The sequence below is a fragment of the Carica papaya genome, chromosome 7 (assembly GCF_054855325.1).
Source record: "Carica papaya isolate Zhongbai chromosome 7, ASM5485532v1, whole genome shotgun sequence".
Classification (NCBI taxonomy): Eukaryota; Viridiplantae; Streptophyta; class Magnoliopsida; order Brassicales; family Caricaceae; genus Carica; species Carica papaya.
In genome coordinates this window covers 21,688,388-21,703,304 of record NC_142315.1, presented here as the reverse complement: position 1 = coordinate 21,703,304, position 14,917 = coordinate 21,688,388, and the positions used below count along the sequence as shown (strand labels likewise).

General features: G+C 33.3%; 1 protein-coding gene, 1 long non-coding RNA gene and 5 other non-coding genes across 8 annotated transcripts; all 7 read right to left on the bottom strand.

The window, feature by feature from the left end:
- Window positions 1-6,198: 6,198 nt before the first annotated feature.
- On the bottom strand, window positions 6,199-8,181 carry LOC110818644 (uncharacterized). Its single transcript, XR_002540503.2, has 2 exons — window positions 7,042-8,181; window positions 6,199-6,703 (listed from the first exon to the last, which is right to left on the bottom strand). It is a non-coding gene; the product is annotated as an uncharacterized LOC110818644 (long non-coding RNA).
- LOC148253058 (small nucleolar RNA Z43) lies at window positions 6,205-6,289 on the bottom strand. Its single transcript, XR_015813773.1, has one exon. It is a non-coding gene; the product is annotated as a small nucleolar RNA Z43 (small nucleolar RNA).
- On the bottom strand, window positions 6,343-6,483 carry LOC148253057 (small nucleolar RNA snoR137). Its single transcript, XR_015813752.1, has one exon. It is a non-coding gene; the product is annotated as a small nucleolar RNA snoR137 (small nucleolar RNA).
- On the bottom strand, window positions 6,881-6,968 carry LOC148253056 (small nucleolar RNA snR60/Z15/Z230/Z193/J17). The gene has a single exon (XR_015813749.1). It is a non-coding gene; the product is annotated as a small nucleolar RNA snR60/Z15/Z230/Z193/J17 (small nucleolar RNA).
- On the bottom strand, window positions 7,244-7,327 carry LOC148253055 (small nucleolar RNA U83). The gene has a single exon (XR_015813759.1). It is a non-coding gene; the product is annotated as a small nucleolar RNA U83 (small nucleolar RNA).
- LOC148253054 (small nucleolar RNA Z43) lies at window positions 7,624-7,729 on the bottom strand. The gene has a single exon (XR_015813772.1). It is a non-coding gene; the product is annotated as a small nucleolar RNA Z43 (small nucleolar RNA).
- A 596-nt stretch (window positions 8,182-8,777) lies between the features above and the next one.
- Window positions 8,778-14,760, bottom strand: LOC110818587 (protein CONTINUOUS VASCULAR RING 1-like). Of its 2 annotated transcripts, XM_088207673.1 has the most exons (7): window positions 14,340-14,760; window positions 12,889-12,941; window positions 12,534-12,643; window positions 10,719-10,886; window positions 10,531-10,628; window positions 9,608-9,734; window positions 8,778-9,167 (listed from the first exon to the last, which is right to left on the bottom strand). In XM_088207673.1, the coding sequence occupies exons 1-7, from the start codon at window positions 14,487-14,489 to the stop codon at window positions 9,076-9,078; spliced, it is 798 nt and encodes a 265-aa protein (XP_088063799.1). In that variant the 5' UTR covers window positions 14,490-14,760; the 3' UTR covers window positions 8,778-9,075. The 2 variants fall into 2 exon arrangements, with proteins under 2 accessions (XP_088063799.1, XP_088063798.1); XM_088207672.1 differs by lacking the exon at window positions 8,778-9,167 and having other exon boundaries at window positions 9,199-9,734.
- Window positions 14,761-14,917: the final 157 nt, after the last annotated feature.

Here is a 14,917-nt window from a genome sequence, read left to right as displayed (position 1 = left end):
TTGTTTAGAATCCAAAACATCACGAATCTAATGATACCTCATATCAATGTGTTTGGATCTACATGAAAAATAGGATTTTTACTTAGATGAATAACACTCTCCCTATTACAAAATAAAACATATCTCTTTTGTGTAAAGCCCAGCTCATTCACAACTTTTTCATCCAGAGCAATTCTTTGCATGTTTCAGTCGCTGCAATGAACTTAGTTTCTGTAGTAGACAATGCAATGTATTTCTGCAACCTAAATTGTCATGTCACAGCTCCCCCCTACAAAAATAATCAGATACCCAGAAGTAGACTTTCTTGAATCTGTGTCTTCTGTCAAATCAGAATTTGTATAACCACTAAGAATAGACTTTTCAATCCCAAAATACAACTTTAAATTAGAAGTACCACGAAAATATTTCAAAATTCAGTTCACGGTATTTCAATGCTCTTTTCCTGAATTAGATTGAAATTTACTAACAGTACTTACTTACAAGCAATATCTGGTCTAATACAAACCATAACATATATCAAGCTATCTACTGTAGATGCATAAGGAATTTTCTGCATGTTTTCTTTTTCTTGCTCACTAGAAGAAGACTGTTCGACACTCAATCTAAAAGACATAGCAAAATGGGTACTGACAGGTTTAGCTCTAGCCATATTAAATCGTTACAGTACCTTCTCTATATACTTTTCTTGAGATAATCACAACTTCTTGCATTTTATATCATGAGTGATTCTCATGTCAAGAATGTGCTTTGTTGGCCCTAAATATTTCATTAGAAGAGATTTGCTCAACTTTTTCTTCAAGCTATCAATTCTGGAAGAATTAGAATCTACATCGAGCATATCATTAACATATAGCAACAGGATGATAAATTCAATATCAGAAAATCTCTACATAAAAATACAATGATCAAAAGTAGTCTTCTTGTAGCCTTATTGAACCATAACTAACTCAAACTTCTTATACCGTTGCCTAGGTGCTTGTTTCAATCCATACAAACTCTTTCTCAATTTGTAGACATAATTTTATTTTCCTTTCACCACAAAACCTATCAAGTTATTCTATGTAGATTTCCTTCTCTAAATCACCATAAAGGAAGACTGTTTTAATATTCATTTGCTCAACCTCTAAATCAAGACTAGTAGTTAATCCCAAAATAATATGAATTGATGACATCTTGACCACTGGTGAGAAAATCTACCTCAAAATCAACTCCATTTTTCTGATTGAAGCCCTTTGACAATTAATCTGGCTTTGTATCATGGAGATGAGAAATTTTCTTCTTGTGTCACTCCATAGAACCACCTATTTTTTAAGAGTTTTCTAGTTTTAGGAAGCTTCACTAATTTAAAAGTGTGATTATCAGCTAAAGATTGCATTTCATCTTTCGTAACTATAATATATTCTACCTTTTACTTACTCTCAATTGCCTCTTCATAACATTTAGATTCTTCTTCATCTGTCAAGAGTATGTACTCATTAGGTGAATACCTAGTAGAATACGTTCGATCTCTAATAGACCTCCAAAGTGAAACTTCAAGTTCGACAACATGTGTCTCTTGTTGAACATCAAGTACTTCATATTCAGGAGCATCTCATCTGTCTTATGATTGTCATTTTGTATATCATGATTTTGAACCTCAATTGCATCAGATATATAAGTTATATGAAATGGTTCTAAGTTAATCAAACCACCAATCTGAGACTTAAATTTCTCCACTTTGTCAATATTTTCAATAGTTTGATATTCTACAAAGATTATATTACGACTTCTGACAACTTTCTTTTGAACTAGGTCATAGCATCTGTAACCAAACTCATCTTATCCATAGTCAATGAAGATACAATGTCTAGTCTTGGTATATAACTTAGACCTCTCAGCTTTGGGAACTCGTACATGTTCATAGGAAACATCTTTACTATGCCAGAACCTATTAGGAACATTATTTCTTAATGTAATAGTGGGAGTTAGATTGATCACATGTGTGACAGTATACAAAGCTTCACCCCAAAAAGAGTTAGACAATTTAGCATCTGAAAGGACACATCTCACTCTTTCCATCAATGTTCTGTTCATCATTTCTGCCATACCATTTAACTAAGGAGTTTTAGGAGATGTCTTTTAATGTCTGATACCTTGTTCTCTGCAATATGCATTAAACGGCCCACAATACTTACCACCATTATCAGTATAAATACATTTCAACTTCTTTCCAGCTTTTTTCTCAGTAGAAGCTTGAAATTCTTTAAATGCACCAAACACTTGATCTTTTGACTTTAAGATACAAACCCAAAATCTCCTTGAATGAGCATTAATAAAAGTCACAAAGTAAAGTGCACCACCAAATGACTTATCCTTCAAAGGACCAAAAATATCTGAGTGCACCCACTTAAGCAAATCATCTCTCCTAGACGAAGAATGATGTTTGAAAGAAACTCTCTTTTGTTTCCTATCCAAGCAGTGAGCACACTTGTCTAACCTTGCATTTTTTATCCTAAAAGTAAATTCCTTTTAGTTAGACAATTAAGTCCCTTATCACTAATATGATTCGATTTCTTGTGCTATAATTTTAAAGAACTATCACTTTCAACTGCATTAACAAGATCTCTAGAGATTGAAGCTTATAACCAATATAAACCCAAAACCTTCTTTCTTCTACCCACAACTAAAGAACTTTTGCTAAGTTTACATTACTAATAATAAAAAAATGTTGCAATAGCCATCATCATCAAACTTATTAGTGGAGATCAAATGCAACTTAATGTTTGGAGCATATCTAACATTCTTGAACTCTAACTTTGTTCTATTTTGGGTCTCTAAATAAATAGTTCTAATGCTTATCACCTTTGACACTCCATCATTACCCATATTCAAAACTCTAAAATCACTCGGAGTATAAGATGTGAAGAATTCTTTCATTGATGTAACATGAAATTATGTACCACTGTCAAGAACCCAAATAGTGCCATCATAGGCTACAATGATCATATTCTCTTAATAAACTATAGCCAAATCATCATCTGAAGTGGTAGTGGCAACACGATCAGTATTTTTGTTATTTCCCTTCTTTTTTTGCTTCCCTTTGTCTGTCTTTCACTTGTAACAATATTTCTTGATATTCCATGTTTTACCACAATGATGACATTCAAGGTTCTTGTACCTTGATTTTGATTTACTCCTAATTTTCCTGTATTTTGATCTTGACCCTTATTTTTACTTCTTCCCCTGTTTTCAGTAACCAAGATTTCTGACTGTGAACTAGATGTGCCCTGAGTTCTTTTTCTCATCTCTTCATTCAAAATGTCAGTCCTCGCATATTGTATGGTTACAATATCATTCGGAGCATAATTAGTAAAAAATAGATGAAAGTTTTCCCATGAGTCAGGAAGTATAATCAACAACCAAAGTCCAATCACATCTTCATCAAATTTGACACCTATGTTAGGCAGTTGATTAAAGATATCTTGAAATTCATTCACATGATCAAGTATAGAACTACCTTCTCTATATTGTAAGCTTATAGCTTGTTTAAGAAAGAATAACTTATTGTTTATAGTCTTTAAAACATATAAGGTTTCAAGCTTTTCCAACAAAATTTTGGCATTTGTTTCATTATCAATATAATTCAACATATTATCTTCTACCCATTATCGAATAAAACCACATACTTGTAAATTCTCAAATTCTCAATCTTCATCGGATTTAGACTTAGGTTTTTGATAAGCAAATGTAGGTAAATGCGACCTTTTCACAACAAAAAGATCCCTCATTTTTCCTTTCCACTTGTAATAATATGTATCATCCAAACAAACCATTTTACTCACATTCACCTCCATCATTCAAAAAAGGAAAAAAAATCTATAATCAACCAATGAATTAGTGAACTTGGGGATACCACTTGAAGAGAAGCACTTGAATGAATCTATGAGGAGTGAGAACTAAGTAAAAAATTCAGTCAAATAAATATGATAAAATCTGCCCCAATATACTAAAAAATAATCACACAAATACATCAAAATTTTTAATATGGAAAACCCCTTCAATGTAAAAGATAAAAAACCACGGGATCTCTCTTGGTCCAAGTAAAAGAGCTCCATTATAAAAATTAGTGTTTACAGCAACTACAAGCTACAACAATGATTCTCAAGCAAAGTCTCAACAACAAATCAACTAAACAGCAAGAGATAAACAAGGGAATGGAGAAATATTCCCAAAAATAGCTATTGTTCATGTAAAACGGATGTATTTTGATTATTTAAATCTGATTTCCACTGTTCAGATCAAATAAACACTTATCCCAAACATGTTCACCCAATTTCAGCCTCATCAAACAATAAATGACTATCCGATCGTTAGAAAAAGTAAAACTGGTAGGTGCAGAGAAGAAAAACATAAACATTAATTTCGAACTGAAAACACTCAAAATCCAACTGTCCAAAATTGATCTCCATTGTTCAAAATGAAGAACATTGAGTTTTCTAAATTCTTACCAAATTTCAGCCTAATCGAAATAAAGATGACCATCTGATCGTGGGAAGAACCGAAACACGTTAGACGTAATTTTTCTAGCAAATATTCCCTTTTTGTTATTTTTCTTTTCGGTAGCTGAAAACTTGTTTTTCTACTATTCCTTGGGGTTAAAGTAGTACACTATAAAAACACTAATTGCTCTACTGGGTTAAAAAATAAGTAGGCTGAAAAAGATTTTGATTTTTCTACATAGGAGGGAACCCAAAACCCAACAATATTTTTTGACCTTATAATTTTCATAGTACAACCAAATTGATTTTCCATAAGATTGAAAAAATATGTAGTGACTGAAGTTATAAGAGACTTATTCTTAAAAATAAATATCTAAGTAAACCTTAGAGAATCATCCCTTATTGTAAGAAAGAATTGATGTCCATCATAACTTTAGAAATAAAGACCCCATATATACAATTAATCAACTTAAATGGTTGAGGAGACGGATGATTATGGGAATCAAACGATAATCTTTTTTTGTTTTATCAAACAACATATACAACAAGGACTATTATTACATTCAAGATTAGGACAACGACGCTAGTTTTTCAACACTTCAAGCCTTCTAGATGAAGGGTGACTGAGGCAGTTGTGCCAAGGTTTAAAAAGAAACAATAGAAGCAAATGCAAATTCTTCATTCTCCAGCATGTTCCCATTCAACACATAAATCATCAAGTCCCTTACCCTGCCAATTATGTTATGGTCATTGCAATCTTGAATCACATAGTAATCAGGCATAAAACTAAGTAAAGGAGGATTCTTCAACAAGTGTAGCCACATAAAATAGATTATACTTGAATTTTGATATATAAAACACATTTTTTCAGTAAGAAAATATCATATAATAACTAACTGGCACAATGATTTTAATTGGTAGAGAGACAATAACATTATTAGTTTGACTGCAGCTTCATAAAAAGCTTATAGATATGAACAAACATGTGTAAGTGCACCTAAATCCATTATCTATATATTAACTGATGATAATACTGAAAAATAAATAGTTTTGTACGAAAGAAATGGATCCTTGAACTTAGTATTTGATTTAGTTGAAGACAACAATGACAAGAGCTGCAGGTATGATCAGTATTCAGATTTCGTAGAAAATTTACACTTTTAACTTTCTTGTTTGTCCCCTGCATCAAACTGATTTGGAGAGACATGAAACTTGACTTGATTGGAGGGGAGGTAAAAAACATGATCATCAAGGTTCTTCCATCTGCCACCCCCAACCATTATACACCTACCATGACCCTAATATATATATATATATATATATATATATTCACGTTTGTTGTGTTAGTTAATTTGATGAACATGGTTTTATTGAAATATGATATACTTTTATACATGTTCAAAAGAAACTACAATTACTATTTTAAATTCACATAAAACTTCGAAAATGATTACTTTTTCTTTAATATTGTAATGCAACTTTATTCTATTGTTAAATTTATATTGTACTGAGAAGAAATGTAAAAGTTTTTGTAAAATTCATTCATAATCAACACCAAATTTGTTCTGAACTTTTTTCTTAGAGTGGACAATCCAATCAAGGCCGGATTTTGACAAATTTTACATAAAGGTATGGAGTAAAAGCAAGATGAAATAAACAAGGAGATAAATTCAAGAATCCTTCTAGGCTAAAATCACAGGTAAAGAGGCAAAACTGGAAATTGACGGAAATCGGAATGTGGGTGGTGATATATCAGGATGGTCATCATGCCATTATGCCGAACGAGACCATTCTTATAAATTGTCACTCTCACTGCAACATCTCACAAATTAAAACCCTACGATTTACTGGTAGATTTCTTATAGAATATACCAGGAGACAGGTAACACAGTGCAAGAACAATGAATTACACGGCGCTGTTTAATACTGGCACAATTATTCTATGCTTCGGAAACTAGAACATCTCCCAATTTCAGTCAGAGAGACTTCACCAGTAAGAAGCAACATTCACATTTTTCTAATTTTCACAAATCGCACACACATTTATGCACTAGGTAAAAACTTTCATAAAACAAATGGCTCAATCCAATGCGAAAGCAAGCTACGACCATCAAATTAATGCACAGCCTGCAATGAAAACTGCATCTGAGCAGTGGATTGAACTTGATTTATGCTTTCGTTGACGCGCCCCTCTGGTATGGAAACTCCAATGAAGAACGCAACGCCTATCGAAAGCAAAAGTACAAACTCAACAAGTGTTTCCCAAGAATTAAACTCACCCAACTATTAAAATTGATTTTTGGATACTAATATTTAAAATTGGTGGTTCATGCAATTCATCCCTGTTAGCAATACCAAGACTTAAAAGGAACGCGAGATCTCAAATGACAGTAAGGAAGATATCGGGTCATCAGATAGGAGCGAAAGACGTGCATATTATTAATCACAGATTATCATCTGAACTATGCTAATGATCATCACACGACCCACAATCTCTATTTAACAATCTGGATAATCAAACAGGATACGCAAACAACTGAAAACTAGTACTTTTCACCACAACCTTTGCAGTAGGGTTTCTCAGCTTATACGGAACATGTAAGCTATGAACTCTGCGCTTTTAAGCATTTCCTGTAACAACAAATGCATATTTGAATATAAGGCCGGTTTGGACAAGAAAATAACAAAAGTGAAATCAAATGAAAACCCACCGAACAGATCAAAGCACCAAATGGGTTAAAAAAACTATAGGAGAAAACATGAATTGCCTCAGAAGGAAGGCAGTAGTGGTATTATGTAATCAGGAATTCTCATACGCTATGGAAATACCGTTCGTTTCTTCATCGGCTGAGAAAATATGAAATAATCTTACAACCCGAAAAAGAAAATACAGAAACAATTAACAGGAAAAATGGGTTGCAATCGGCCTCATAGAGAAGATTAGTCTACTCGACATGTATAAATTCAGACATATGCTTGTCTATATTTAACCAATTTAATCATAGGCCAATTAATGGATCAACCCAAAAAAAAAAACGAAAAAGATCTTTCATAAAAAGGAGGAGAAAACTAAGGTCACCAGATTAACAATGGCAAACCGTTTTCTAAAGCTTAAAAAAAAATGATAATAAAAAATAAAAAGAGGGGACTCGGAATATGGGTGGTGATATATCAGGATGGTCGGCAAGGCTATAAACAAATAGCCAATTACGACGAACGAGACCTTTTTCACGATGAAATCGTCACCGTCCCTCTTAGCTTTTTGAGAAAACAAACTCGAGAAGAAAATTAATCAAATAGGTGGAATTCAGCAGGTTTAAACTATGAATGAACGCTAAAAAACTAAAACAAGAGAAGCCTCCGGCCACAGTTCTTGGCAGCTGGTAAGATGACACTTATATAGAGAGCTGGATGGGAGGAAGCTAGGGTTTGCTTGCGACTTCGTCGTTAGGGTTTTTATTTGACGGAGGATTCTGCTAGAATACGGGAGGTTTTAGTTCATTATGTTGCATTCACGAATGACGTACTTCTGTGATGAGATCGACGGACGAGATTGCGTTCTAACAACGTGTTGGTCAGATTGTACATTTGACAAAAGGGATTACCGGCACTTGGGTACAACTATCGGCCCATGGTAAGACTGTAAACCTCTTCAAGTTAAAAAATAAGTTGTTTCATTCTTTAAGCCCATTATACAATTTGATCAAACCATTCATTTCTCAAACGTCCAAACCCCAAAATATAATTTTGTTTATCCTTTTTAATATTCATCTTCTCAGATATATTATTTATTATCTCCATTATTATATGTGAATAAAATTAAAAATTAACACACATCGATTTTTCTAATTTTTTAAAATATAATAATAATTTATTTTAAAATTTTTTAAATATAAAATTACAGTTTTAAAATATATTAAAATAAAATTAATATAATAATACATCCTGCAGTTATTTATTTATTTATTTAATATGAAAATATATACAATGGTTATCTATTTAAATACTAAAATAAAAAAATAAATGTAATTTTAGATTGACTACAAATTTACTAAATTATTTTTATTATAAAAGTAAAATTAATATAATAACAATTATTGTATAATTAATTACAAACTCTGAAATTATGCATTACATAAAACCTTTTATCATCTAGTTTTCTTCTCACACCCTATTCATTATTTTATTTTAATAGTAGATTCACCTTAAAACATAGGCTGAAGAGAACAACATCTATTTCATCTCACAGGCTATTGCCGATTCACCCATATCCGATAATGTTAACAAGGACATCATCAGTAGAAAAAATAAAGCACAAAAATAAAATCAGTGCTGAAGGTGATTCCCCGTTATAGTAGCGGTAGCAAAAACATAGTCACTAATAGTTCCAAACAGCCTATTTTTGTGTGTATTGATCAAACAAACAAATACTAGATTCTACTTTCTACACGGGAATAAATGTTACATATGCCAAGAGGATTCAAAACTTCTAAAATCTTCTCTTCCCACTCTGGCAATTCATATAACTCAATCGGAAACCAAAAGGTGAAAAAAAAAATAAATAAATAAACAAACTCTACAACTACCTTCTTCGTGCTCAGCTTCTGTTAAGTCTGCTATCAACTGTCAGGCGTGAGTCCAGTGTTGCCAGGATTTGTGGCATCGACATACCCCCAGACACAACAATTTCTGCAACCAGTAACAAATTGAATACTTAAACTACAAAAAGCGATTACCATATAACCCAGACAAGTTTATCTCTTACTGGACGTTTGTTCAGAGATGATTATTTTTCTACACTCTCTTCAGACAGGTTTTAACTTAAAATAGATAAAATTTCTACATCTTTTACTGTTCCTGTTTCTGGAATGTACATATGCGTCAGTTACTTATTCAGAGACCCTTTGTGAATGAAATAACCGCTCCTAATATAAGAAATATTCAGTTTCCAAAATCTGACACTTGTATATACTGAAGTGAGAAAAGTAGCCCCATGCCTTGAATAAGGACGGTATTCGTTACAATACCACCGGTGTTACAAAGCTTGAGCTGGGTTAAAGCAGAATCAAAAGTAAACTCTCCAGCCCTTGCCTTGCCGAAAGGCAACATGTTAAAATAAAATTTCTCACCTATTCCTTCTCGGACTGAAAGGTTGGGTCTGATAACATCACTAGTGTTAATAAGAAATATGTCACCAATGTAAAGATGATTAGTGGGAACATAGACACAGCATAGCTCCTCCTCACCAGAGTAGTTCTGAAATGAAAAAAAAAAATTAAATGACTATGTAAAAAACTTTAAAAATGGTGCAACCACAAGTCTATGCTCACACCTTTAATCCTACAGTATAAACTGTTCAAATAATATATCAAATACAGCAGTTAAATAATTAAGTACAGCTTAAAGGAGAATAACCCAAAAAGGTATGTGATTTTGAAAATGTATAGAATAGAAAGCCTATAGCTGAGGCAAAGCTATAGGGCAAATAGCATATTTAGGTATCGAAAGGTCTCTCACTCAGTGTGGCCTTAGTATGAAAGCAGGAACCCAAAAACAAAATTCAACTGTTGTACAGAACATGAAATCAACCAACTTTCACAAAGCTAACCGGTTGTTACATCTCTTATAATAGTAACCTCTCTACCTCCACACTCCACACCTCCTACTTCCTACCCCCTACTTCCAACCCCCCTCCCCCAAAAAAAAAAGGAAAGGAAGAAAGACAAATGTAGATTCAGTAATGAGCAAAGTCATAATATGTTTACCACTTACTTTCTGAATTTTCAACCAAAAACTGTGCCATGATGGCATTTGCCACAGAGTCGATCAATATTTAAGTGAAAACATCCCCAACAGTAGAACAGAACAATTAACAAATTCTTTAAAGTACCACAACTATGAGTATCAATATGGTGCTAAGGAAAGCAAGCTCCATCAGAGTCACAAGCTATGAATGATGCATTACCAGTACAATTTTCAACCACAATAGCAGAAACAACCCAGCAAGGTAATTCCCTAACAATAGCTGGACATATAAAAATGGTTTACAGACCTGGAGAACAACAGTTGAGGTGATGAAACCAAATGCATATTCCCCAATGCGTGGATGCCTGATGATGGCAACTTCCTTGAAAGCCTGTGTGTTTTGATCTGAAAATATAAAAACAAACAAGCAGATGTATGTGTCACCATAAAAAAATCATCACCAAAATAAAGGGGAGAAGCCATGCAGAAACAAACCTGGTGATATGGCAGCACTTATTTGTTTAGATGCATTATAGATATGACGGACAAATGGCATTCGTTTAATAAACCACTCCCCTAGGCTCAGGACAGAAGCCCCCAGCCATGATGACATAAACACCCCAACCAAGAAGATGAAGGTTATAGAAGTTACAAATCCAAGACCTAATCAGGAAGGAAGAGAGTTAAAAACAATGAGTTAGTAGAGTTGTTTTCATTGATTGACAGAAAATCAGCATATAATTAAATTTGTCAACAAATACTAAGCGCAATATCACAGAAATGAAATGGTGAACCATATTTTCTAATTCTAGGGAGATCTAAATAATTTAGAAATTTCTCCATTGAAACACATATTATTTTCAGTCATGTTAAGCCATACATTTTAGACATGAAACTGTTGCCCTCAAAAAGGGATCTAACCATCATTACTAAAAAAAAAGAACTAAAACTCCAAGAATTAAATAGAAAAAAATAAAAATATCTTAGAAGATGAGCTAGTAGGACACAGATTCTTGTGCAGAAGGTTCCATTATTTTAAGCACACCCCCTACCTTGATCTTCGTTAGCACCATGTCTGGATATAAATTATTAACAGAAAGGAACAGAATGGAAGAAAAATGGGGTTTTTAAAGGCAACATATTTCCTTCTTTGGATAGCTAAAAATTGGGAAAAGAAAGGATCAAAGGATTGTTGCAATCCTTATTTGGTTTAGGTGTGCAAAGAAAAGAAAGTGATACATTTTGATGAATATTTTAAGTATACCTTCCACATACACGATAAATAATTAGAAACATGAGGACAAGTATATCATCTTGTCACCAGAAAACTTTAATTCTTTCCTTTCCCCCTTTCCTCCCACCTTGGAATGACAAAGTTTGGATGGTGAAGGAAAGATAGGGATGCTTACTATCCCTTTGTCTCACTTCCTCTTTTCTTCTCACATCTTTTCTCCAAATAACGCAAGGGGTGATTTCTTTCCCTTCCTTTATTCTCCCTTCCTCAATCCAAAAACAGTGTGATAAACAAAAGTCCAAGCATAGAATACATTTAGATTAGGAAGGACAGATCAGAAAAGACTTTCCAATCTCAGAAAATAATTGTCCCATAAATCTTTCAGCCTAATTGTTAGTTCCTCCACAAACATTAGTCGAAGCGTATTAAAGAAGATGAACAAAAATTAACCATTAACCTAAAATAGATATGACAAAGTTGTCAAGAAGTTTCAAGTGACTTCTCTAACTTGATTGCAATAATGCCTTCAGAATCAAATTATGCTATCTGATTCCAAATCTTCAAAGCAAATTAACTTCACATATTAGACCAAAATCCAACAAAAATACTCACATCTAATAAATACAAATCTGCTGAATTAAAAAAATAAAATTTCATCTGCTTTGCACTAAAACAAACTATTAAAAAGCCAGAGATGCATGCATTGACGGATTTTCTGCATTAACATCCATGACAAAAGATATTATTCAACGCTAACGGAAATTATAGGTATATATGAATATGTAATGCGCAACTAGATCTCCCAGTCACAGAATTCAAGGTTGAATTCCAAAAAAAGGATAATACATAGTGTCCATCCTGCGTGTTCCCAATGAAGATTGACTAGGATTTCAACCAAAACCAATACAAGATAAAATCTAATAGGATTTTATTACTCTTAACAACCAAATACAGCATCCTCTCTCCGATATGTCCCCTTGCGAATTAATATAGAGCATAATTAAATTGCAACTATTTTTACAATTTGGAGGGATGCTAGATAAAAAGAACTTGGACTTGATCAAAGAAATGCTTACCAAAGATTTCAATTCCAAGTTGAGCATAGATTGGCGAGAAAAAGCCATCCACAAAGTGAATAAACCACCACGTTATATAGAAAGTGATTGCTATGGGAAATAGGATGACACTGAAAAGTAACAAAAACTTAGGAAACACTGCATCAGTGTTTTAAACAAAGCACGTGAACACATAAAATACAGCCATTTGTCTTTACCAGAGATTTCAAAAATAAAAAACACTAGGACAAACATATGCATAACTATTCTTTCTCAAAAGACCAAAATACACTAGACTGATAAATACCTAAGCAACTGTACTGACAATGCTATTGATATGAATCAAATGCATGAGGTAGACGAAGGAAATACCCACCATCCAGTCATAAACTTTTTTGATGCCCAGCTTCTGACAACCTTGTAAAATGTCTACACAAGAACAAAACAATGTTCAAACTCCATTAGAAAATATTTAAAAAAAATAAAACACAAAGAGAAAAGGAAATGCACTCGTCTGCATATACTTACAATGCATGCTAAGAAAATATTGCTATTAGTATGTCAAAGGCTCAAAACAATGATATATCAATTTTGTGACTACATACATGTGGTTATTCAGCAACATTGTATATAACTCATAATCAATTAATTTGTTGGCAGTATGTTCCTTTCTTATAAAACAATAGCCTGTTGGCAACATAATCACCATTCAACAATAAGAACCACTTCCATTCTTTGCAATGCATGCAGACATCAGGTCCATGATAACGAGATAAAGAAAACAATTAGGGTTTGGCTATACATCCCAGGATTGAAGCACATTGATAGTGACAAAGACTTTCCTAGACGGGCTTGGAAAAAAATGCGAGCATCAAGAAAATTCCTTTGCTTTTGATCAATATTCATTCAAAACTTGTTTTTTGCCCACACACCGTAAATTAACTTTGCATTTCGAAAGAAATTCCATGAACTAGAAGTTTTAACACCGGAATGGACAATTTTATTACGGAGGGAATTATTGGACATTTTGATTCATTCACAAAAATCCATTAACCAAGAAAGTAGAAAGAAATGCATCTGAAAAAAACGTGGGAAGAACACAAGGAGCGTGAAGAAGCCATCTCCTAAATTCTAAAGCCCATGTAGTGCAATTTTGCAAGGCTTGGAAGAGAACAAAAGATTGAAATCATATATCATGAAACCTTTATATGTAGCGAATGATTGTGAAAATCCACTATCACTCAAATTAGAAATGGAAATAGGAAATTGTCGCTCCCATCACATATATGGAGCATCATTTTCTAAGATTTTAATGAAATGTGAAACTGCTTCTCATTTAGTTCCATACCACCCCCAAATGCCACTTAAAGATTTGAAAAGAAGAAAGAAAGAAAATAGCTAATCCAAACTCCATTGTATCATCAACAGGCAACCATGATATTGAATTATATTGAGCTCTGTTGTCGAAAACAGAATTCGGAGAACAACTGAGCCTCCTAATTATCCTTAAACAACTGAGCAGCACAAAGTTAACAAATAATGGATTAAGTGCCAGTGAAACTTCAAATCTAAAGCACACTATATGCTTATTGGTATGCATGTCATAAATAAACAAAAGCAGCTCTAAATACTTTTAACTAAAAAATTTTACCCAAACCTGACACAAATCTCCATTAAACCAAGTCAGTGAGAAGACAAGATTAAGTGAAAACTGAGGGGTAAAAACACAAATAAAGCCGAAACCAAATGCAAGTGCAAAATATAAAATAAAAATCTAATAAATAGATAAGAAAACGAAAATAATGCAGCAACGGGAACAGTACAGACCTCGCGGCCAGTATGATGAGAAGATGAAGAAGATGAGGGTCTAGAGGAGGCATCGTCGACAGAATCAGCGACTGGAATGAGAAGTTCCCGATCTCTATCTCTGTCCCTCTCCCGAGTCGCCATAACGATCGCCGATTTCTCATCACCCATCACCAGAGCAGCAGCCGGAAAACAGAAAATAAATAAAGAAATAAATAAATTTCACCTTTGGCAAGTCAAAACCTCAAATCCTAAAGCTACGACTCTCTTCGCGTCTGGAGCACTGAACACTACTTTCCTATCCGTGCACAGATATTCAAAGAGAGGATGATGATGAGATTAGAGATGTGGAAGAGGACCCCTTGGAAATCCCTTTTCCCAATTTTGCTCAACTAGTTGGTTTTTCTGATTTATGAACTAAATTTTGTTTTCGTCAAAATGTCTGTTTTGGCAATGTAATGGATTGATCATTTATTTAAAAAATAATTTTATAAACAGATTAAAATAATTGGGACAAAAAAAAAAAAAAAAAAATCCCCCGGCATTAAAATTATAACAACTCCAACTTTATACCCGCTAATAAAATGTTCAATTTTAAC